This window comes from Brassica oleracea, chromosome C3 (assembly GCF_000695525.1).
Source record: "Brassica oleracea var. oleracea cultivar TO1000 chromosome C3, BOL, whole genome shotgun sequence".
Classification (NCBI taxonomy): Eukaryota; Viridiplantae; Streptophyta; class Magnoliopsida; order Brassicales; family Brassicaceae; genus Brassica; species Brassica oleracea.
In genome coordinates, this window is record NC_027750.1 from 25,681,419 (window position 1) to 25,690,309 (window position 8,891).

General features: G+C 40.4%; 1 protein-coding gene across 3 annotated transcripts; it reads left to right on the forward strand.

The window, feature by feature from the left end:
• The first annotated feature begins 695 nt into the window (after positions 1-695).
• LOC106334573 (1-phosphatidylinositol-3-phosphate 5-kinase FAB1B) lies at positions 696-7,550 on the forward strand. 3 transcript variants are annotated; one of them, XM_013772872.1, is made up of 12 exons: positions 696-802; positions 1,018-1,697; positions 1,784-2,521; positions 2,652-2,805; positions 2,897-3,241; positions 3,352-4,185; positions 4,283-4,614; positions 4,687-4,810; positions 4,893-5,021; positions 5,125-6,546; positions 6,630-6,896; positions 6,973-7,550. In XM_013772872.1, the coding sequence occupies exons 2-12, from the start codon at positions 1,084-1,086 to the stop codon at positions 7,297-7,299; spliced, it is 5,286 nt and encodes a 1,761-aa protein (XP_013628326.1). In that variant the 5' UTR covers positions 696-802; positions 1,018-1,083; the 3' UTR covers positions 7,300-7,550. The 3 variants fall into 3 exon arrangements, with proteins under 3 accessions (XP_013628326.1, XP_013628327.1, XP_013628325.1); XM_013772873.1 differs by having other exon boundaries at positions 697-802; positions 1,041-1,697; XM_013772871.1 differs by having other exon boundaries at positions 699-1,697.
• Positions 7,551-8,891: the final 1,341 nt, after the last annotated feature.

The following is an 8,891-nucleotide window of genomic DNA, read 5'->3' on the forward strand; positions in this document are numbered from 1 at the left end:
TTATTGTCGTTTTTAAAAATTCAAAATATAACATATACGAAAAAAATCTAAATTTTACTTTTATAGTTAATTTGATTGTTTAATTTATTTTAATAATATAAAATTAAACAAAAAATGATGGAGGAGATATAAATTGTTATCAAATCTTTATTATTAAAATCATTAATTGTCATGTATATATTATTCATATATGGTAATTCCGTAGGTTTGATTTAAGGAAAGAAAATAACATATCATATCATTATATCATATAGTTTGACTAACTTATGTATCTAACAACATATAAAAATCGAATGTGGACCTACTTATTTTTCAATTGAATGTAATTGATTACCTAATTGAGTGCCACCTATGCATTGGAGCCTATTTTAATTAATACAAAATTGAGGTTACATCTTTTCAAATGTTTCTCAATTAATATACAGGGGATATCCTTTTTTTGCTTTGTTGACGACGATCCTCAATTTCCTTTTTAAGAAAAAAAAAACGAGTCATTGAGTAATTTTTCAGTATTAATAACTGCAATGATGGGATTTCGAAAGTATTTTGGTCCATAAATATCAGATATTCTGCGCCAAATCATATACCTGAATATATAAAAAAAAATCATAAATTAGGCAAAAAATTAAATGTAATAATAATGGTGTGGGGAGTTAAGATTAGGTACGCGACGGTGTAATGAATTTAAAACTGTAAGACGCGGATTATTGACGATGTCGCTATCCCTGCCATGAATTATCAGTCAATCAAAAACAGAAGACGATCTTCTCCTTCTCGTGACTCCTCAAGCTTTCTCTTTTAGGTAAATCCCATGCGATCACTTCATTTGGGTTTCCAAAAATTTCGAATTTCGATTTCAATTCTACAGATGATTGATCCCTGATGATGATGAATTTGCTCGATTTTGAAAAGAAAAAAAAAACGTTTCTTTGATCGCCCCCAATTGATTTCGTGATAATTGGATCCGGACCAAAGCATTGTTTTAGCGTTTATCTCTCTTGTTTTGATTTTGATTAGGGTAAAGTTTTGGATTTCTATAGACTTCCCATGACCGTCATAGCATTATGGTTGGGGAGGTTTTAGATGGATACAAGAGATAGTAGTAGTAACAAGACACTCTCCGAGATTGTGGGTCTGGTCAAATCCTGGATCCCCTGGCGATCAGAGCCAGCTACCGTGTCCAGGGACTTCTGGATGCCTGATCAGAGCTGTCGTGTTTGCTACGAGTGTGACTGTCAGTTTACTCTCATCAACCGCAGGCACCACTGCCGTCTCTGTGGGAGAGTTTTCTGCGGCAAGTGTACTGCCAACTCTATACCTTTGGCTGGGAGTGACTTGAGAGCTCCTCGGGAGGAGTGGGAGAGGATCCGTGTTTGTAATTATTGTTTCAGGCAGTGGGAGGAGCAAGGTGATGGTGGGGCTCACGTTTCGAATGTCCCTGAGCTTAGCACCTCGCCTTCGGAGTCCAGTCTTCTTAGCTCGAAGACTAGTACCACTGCTAATAGTAGTAGCTTCGCTCTTGGCTCCATGCCGGGGCCAGCTGTTCCTTACCAAAGGGCTCAACGTGGTTCTGATGTCAGTTTGCATGGTGTATCGTCTATGGAGGCAGGCACGACGAGAAAAGGCAAAGAAACTTCGAGGAGGAACAGCTTCATCGCTACAGATGTGCAAGATCCATCTCGCTTTGCTTCAAATAGGTACTCTTTTCTTCTGAACTGCAAACAAGCTCTAGGGTAGGTCTTGTGGGTAATTTGTTTTTTTTTTCTTTTCCTTTATGTATCAGGAGTGATGATGAGTACGATGAGTATGGTGTATACCAGACTGATATTGATACGAGCCATTCTCCTCAAGCTAATCAATATTATGGGCCAATGGAATATGAGGAGACGAGCATAGGTGGTGATGGGCCCTGTAAGCATCTTAGTGGCGAAACCTCTGACCAGAAAAGTTTAAGCGGCTCTCCACTCATTCACCATTGTCTTGAGTCTCTGATTGGGGAAGGAGCAGAGCAGTTCCAGAAGAAAGACGAGCATGATGGTCGTGACGAATCTGAAGCTCCTTCTCCGCCAGATGACCAAGTGGCGGAACCGGTGGATTTCGAGAACAATGGACTTTTGTGGGTCCCACCTGACCCGGAAAATGAAGAAGATGAGAGAGAAAGTCCTTTGTATGATGAGGAAGATAATGAGGGAGAGGCCTCAGGTGAGTGGGGATACTTGCGACCTTCCGCTAGCTTTGGAAGTGGAGAGTACCGTAGCGAGGATCGAACTAGTGAAGAGCACAAGAAGGCTATGAAGAATGTGGTTGATGGGCACTTTAGGGCTTTGCTTGCACAGTTGTTGCAAGTCGAGAACATCCCTGTGAGCGACGAAGAGGGGAAAGAGAGCTGGTTAGAGATCATCACCTCTCTTTCTTGGGAGGCGGCTAACTTATTGAAGCCTGATATGAGCAAAAGTGGAGGAATGGATCCTGGTGGCTATGTCAAAGTTAAGTGCTTAGCTTCCGGGTTTCGACATGATAGGTAACAGAAGCAACACAACTTGATCTCAAAATACTGGTGTTGAGTTCATACTGCTTCATATTATGCACTATGTATCTTTTATTACGTTATCTGGATACTTATGAAGTTTAATCCGTGTATCAAATTACAGCATGGTGGTTAAGGGAGTTGTTTGCAAGAAAAATGTGGCTCATAGGAGAATGAGAGCGAAGATTGAGAACGCTCGACTACTGATTCTAGGCGGTGGGCTTGAGTATCAAAGGGTCTCAAACCAGTTATCGAGTTTTGATACTTTGTTGCAACAGGTGAGATTTGCCTGCCACTTTATATTGGTGGTTATATATGGAATTTGCTTAGTCATGCCTGAACTCATCAAACTTATTTTTTGGTTATCAGGAAAAGGATCATCTGAAGATGGCTGTTGCAAAGATTCACGCTGAACGTCCAAACATTCTACTTGTTGAAAAATCAGTTTCTCGGTTTGCGCAAGAGTACCTTCTAGCCAAAGACGTATCTCTTGTTCTAAACATTAAGAGGCCACTTTTAGACCGCATTGCTCGCTGCACTGGTGCTCAGATCATCCCTTCTGTAGACCACCTCTCCTCTCAAAAGCTGGGTTACTGTGAGAATTTTCGTGTGGATAGGTTTCTTGAAGAACATGGTTCAGCTGGTCAAGCTGGAAAGAAAGTAGTGAAGACGTTGATGTATTTTGAGGGTTGTCCAAGGCCTTTAGGCTTTACAGTAAGCACTCCTAGCCATTAGAATTAAAAAAAAAACGCTGAGCAGATCTCTTATATCTGATTGCTTCATAACTACTTCTTGGTTTTTTTTTTGTGTTCTCTCTTCATCAGATTTTGCTTAGGGGTGCTAATGAAGAAGAGTTGAAAAAAGTGAAGCATGTGGTCCAATATGGAGTTTTCGCAGCTTATCATTTGGCACTGGAGACATCGTTTCTTGCTGACGAAGGAGCCTCACCAGAACTCCCCTTGAACTCCCCGATTACGGTAGCTCTTCCAGATAAATCCATGAGCATTGAACGTTCGATATCTACTGTGCCAGGTTTCATGGTCTCTGCATATGAAAAGTCTCCAACAATGCTAACTGGTTCCGAACCACAGCGAGCAAACAGTGTCCCAGCATCTGAGTTGCTTTCAACCACTGCTAATGTATCCATCCAGAAGGACATAAACCCTCTGATACCCAATGGTTCAGGCTGGCAGGGTAGAGAAGGAACTCCGGGTTTCACATTTTCACGCTATAATGTTCCATTGAATTTGCCTGACCGTTTGATAGCTGGAAGAAACGCAGATTTTTCTGAAAGATCTGCACTGGCCGACAAAAGCAACCCAACAGACATATTGGACAGTTCCCTACATTCATCAGGGCAAGGCGTTGTGCCACAGAGTTCTCAAAGTAGTAAGAGCGTTGTAGTAGAAAACCAGGACAATGGTACAGAGTTTATGGCCATCCAACAACAAAACAGTGAGACTCCAAAGGAACCACAATCTCAAAAAGAGGAGTTTCCTCCGGCACCCTCTGATCACCAAAGCATCTTGGTTTCTCTATCGTCCAGATCAGTGTGGAAAGGAACTGTGTGTGAGAGGTCTCATCTCTTCCGGATAAAGTACTATGGTAGTTTCGATAAACCCTTGGGACGGTTCTTGAGAGATCATTTGTTCGATCAGGTAGGTTTTTTTCTACTTTATATATGTTTTACAGTGTGACTTCTCTACTGCAGCTTACATATTAATATGGTAACTTAAATACTTGCTCGAATTGCAGGGTTACAGGTGTCGTTCATGTGAGATGCCATCAGAAGCTCACGTTCACTGTTACACTCATCGACAAGGCAGCCTTACGATATCTGTCAAGAAGCTTCAAGATTGTCTCTTACCTGGTGAAAAGGAGGGGAAGATTTGGATGTGGCATAGATGCCTGAGATGCCCTCGACCTGACGGTTTTCCTCCCGCGACTCTACGAGTGGTGATGTCTGATGCTGCATGGGGATTATCCTTTGGGAAGTTTCTGGAGCTCAGTTTCTCAAATCACGCAGCTGCCAGTAGAGTAGCATGTTGTGGCCACTCTCTCCATAGAGACTGTCTTCGTTTCTACGGGTACTTTCAAAATGGTGAAACATGTCTGAAAAATTCTGTATTCCTTTGCTCTAACAAGTTGTACCCATGCAGATTCGGGAACATGGTTGCTTGCTTCCGTTACGCTACTATAGATGTTAATTCTGTCTACCTTCCACCATCAGTTCTTAGTTTCAACTATGATAATCAGGACTGGATACAGAGAGAGACAGATGAGGTTAAATATCTGTGATTTTACTGGGATGCGGTTTTGAAATCTCACACATTTTAACTGACTTGTCTTCCCTTTTATTATCCAGGTGGTAGAGAGAGCTGAGCTTCTGTTTTCTGAAGTATTGAATGCTATTAGTCAAATTGCAGCAAAAGGTTTTAGGCGTCGAATTGGTGAACTCGAAGAATTGCTGCAAAGAGAGAAAGCAGAGTTCGAGGTAATAAATTATGTATTAAAGAGTTTTCTTAAAACCAATATACTACAATTATTATTTTTAAGACAAAAGGTTTTGTTTTGTAACGTTCTGACATTTCTTTCAGGATAATATTCAAAAGATGATGTTGCAAAGGGAGGTGAAGGAAGGCCAACCTCAAGTGGATATTCTTGAGCTGTACCGGCTTCGCAGGCAGCTGATTTTTCAGTCATATATGTGGGATCACCGTTTGATTAATGCATCAAGTTTATCTAAGATTGAGTGTAGTGATGAAAATGAGAAAGTACCCTTGGCTAAGAGCCAGACCCTCCCCGAGATGAATGCTGGGACTAACTCTCTTCTTTCTGGCTCAGAGGTTGATCAGAATCCTGATGGTGGTTCTACCGATGACACTAAGGTTCAGAAGGAAGCGGATACGAATTTAGATATGAATCCGGAAAAGGAAGATGGTGGAGAAGTCTCTCCCAGCAAGACCTTACCTGATAGTTCTGAACCTCTGGAAAGTAAACTCGATGTTCGCAGGACACAGTCTGATGGCGAGATAGTTACGAAAAATCTATCAGCTACTCTTGATGCAGCATGGATAGGCGAGCGTCAGACATCAGGGGAGATTCCAACCAATACTAAGATCTTGCTTCCTCCTTCAAACTCTTCAACTTTCCCTCCAATAGATCTCCCAGAACAGCAAAACGAATTCAAGGTGGCGTATCCAGTTTCACCTGCTCTACCGAGTAAAGATTATGAGAGCTCAGAAGATTCTGTAAGCTGGTTAGGTGTGCCATTCCTCAATTTCTACCGCTCCATCAACAAGAATTTTTTGCTTAGCTCTCAGAAGCTCGATACATTTGGAGAGCATAGCCCTGTCTATATTTCATCTTTTAGAGAGGCAGAGCTTCGAGGTGGACCAAGGCTACTTCTTCCCGTAGGCATCAATGATATTGTTGTTCCGGTGTATGATGATGAACCCACAAGTATGATCGCATACGCCTTGACGTCACCAGAGTATCAACGTCAAATTTCTGTTGAAGGGGAATCTCTAGTTTCGTATACTTCTGAACTGAACATCCCTCGCCCAGTTGATGACACCATTTTTGACCCTAGCAGAAGCACAAGTTCGGTGGATGAGAATATACTCTCAATGTCCTCATCTCGCAGTCTGGACCCGCTCTCATATACAAAAGCGTTACATGCTCGAGTCTCATACGGAGAAGACGGCACTCTTGGAAAAGTGAAGTACACGGTTACTTGTTACTATGCAAAACGGTTTGAGGCCTTGAGAGGTATATGTATCCCTTCGGAACTTGAGTATATAAGGTCTCTTAGCCGGTGTAAGAAATGGGGAGCTCAAGGTGGGAAGAGCAATGTCTTCTTTGCTAAAACCCTTGACGATCGTTTCATCATCAAGCAAGTCACCAAGACAGAACTTGAATCGTTCATCAAGTTTGCACCTGCTTACTTCAAGTATTTATCCGAGTCTATCAGCACGAAAAGTCCAACTTGTTTGGCAAAAATCTTGGGAATCTATCAGGTACTAACTGTTAATTTGAGAGAGAGATTTTTTCTGGTCAGGTTTGATTCATTCTTGATGAGAGTATATATTTGTGTTTATAGGTCGCAACAAAGCAACTTAAGAGCGGGAAAGAAACAAAGATGGATGTTCTGATAATGGAGAATCTTCTCTTTGGAAGAACTGTGAAGCGGCTTTATGACCTCAAAGGATCATCCCGGGCGCGATACAACCCTGACGCTAGTGGGAGCAACAAGGTCTTGTTGGATCAGAACTTGATTGAAGCAATGCCAACTTCTCCCATTTTCGTTGGTAACAAAGCTAAACGATTGTTGGAAAGAGCTGTCTGGAACGATACCGCTTTTCTTGCAGTGAGTTTTACTCTGTTGCAAATCATTTACTCATGTAAATTTTATAAACGTGTATGTATTTTGTTTGTGTTTGCAGTTGGGTGATGTGATGGATTACTCGTTGCTAGTAGGCGTAGATGAAGAAAAGAACGAGTTAGTTCTCGGGATTATCGACTTCTTGAGGCAGTACACATGGGACAAACATCTAGAGTCTTGGGTGAAATTTACGGGAATCTTAGGAGGACCAAAGAATGAAGCACCAACGGTTATCTCTCCAAAGCAATACAAGAGAAGATTCAGAAAGGCCATGACGACTTACTTCCTCATGGTTCCTGATCAATGGTCTCCGCCTAATGTCATTGCTAATAACTCCAGGTCTGATCAACCTGAAGAAACCTCTCAAGCCGGTACACAAGCAGAGTGATACATGAATCCTCATAATATCAAAGTTTTTTTTGTCTTGTATAGAAATTGGTTTTTGTGCATTGGTTAGTGCATTTAGGAGCACTATTCTTCGGTTATGAGTCTTCCTTCATTGGTTTCTCTCTTGTAGAGTTGGGATTGTCTAAGTTATCATCAGAAAGGTGTGAGATTATTTCAATTTTTATACTGTAAAGAATGACATTTTCTTGTGTATATGAGATTCTTTTCATATATGTTTTGATGCTGGACACATTCATGTTTATGTTCTTACAAAAGAGAAACAAGAAGAATCAAATTGTTACTTCTCTCACAGCCATTTTTTGTACGTTTTTATCCAAGAGGCCTTAGAAAAAAAAAAGATTTAAAAGGAAGCAAAGCTGCTCCATTTGATCATCATTGGCTCATGTTGTGAAGTAGTTTCAAGTCTTTGACCGTCATGCTTTTCTGCAATCTCTTGTATTACCTGATCCAAACACAAAAACCAGTTGTCAAAAATTATAGTTTGCGAATTGGTTCTCAAAATTCAAGACCCACTTCTAGACAATATAGAAGAAAGGAATTTACAGTGTTCTTGTGGGAGTATCTTAAAGGCCGAGGCTGTGAAACTGTGACTTGCTTGACTTTAACTTTAACTTGACTCTATTGAAGCATCAAAGTGTTTGATCTTACTGTCTTTGGAACAAAACATGGTGTTTGCAGAGGAAGACACCGTTTACTTGAATATGCCATAGGCTCTGTGTTTTTTCCTTTTCAGATGAAAGTTTGATCTCTTCTTTTTGGGACAAAATGTTTGGTTTATAGGTCTCAGGAGCTTGATAAAACGACAAACAAAAACTTATGAACTATGATGATTGGTTGAATCTTAGTTTAATTATTTTGAAAAGATTTTATAGTTTAAATAGACACAAGATGCATATACTTTAGTAGCTGATAAGACCGGTCACTTTATTAACAAGTTCATAGGGTGTAATAGTAAAAAGGAATAAAATGTGGAAATGAGCGTAACTCTTTTCCTCCACAAAACCATGAGGAACAAAAGCAAAATAATTTTCTCTTTGTTGAATAGTAATCAGCGTAAGATTATTAAAAAATTATTAAATTTTGTTTCACCCTGATTGGTAGAATTTCAGCTGGAAGTAGAGTGAATGTTTTTCATCAATAATATTATTGCTAGTTGTGTTATTCAGTCACACCCATAGCGTCTTTGTCGTGGGGGTCATTACTCTCAGATTCTTCTTTTGTTTCCTAGTGATTCGTTTTTCTTCTTACTTTTTATCTAATGAAAGGTTGGCCATGCTGTGGACAAAGGGGAAAATCGTGTGTGTTTTTTCTGTGTTATTACTCAATCAAAGTGTTCCCTTATATAGGGGTTACAAGGAATAGATAAAGGAAAGAGTACAAATCATTATCCTAAAGGAAAAAGGAAAAACCTCTTAAAGATAAACATGAAGAGAAAATGAAATTATCCTATGTCTAACGTCGGCCACTCTCTCTCCCTTTGGGCCGCCGACTCTCTCTCTCTCTCCATGGGCCACGGTTTGGCCAGTTGGTTACTAGCAATCCACATTGTTCATAACACTCCCCCTTGGATGC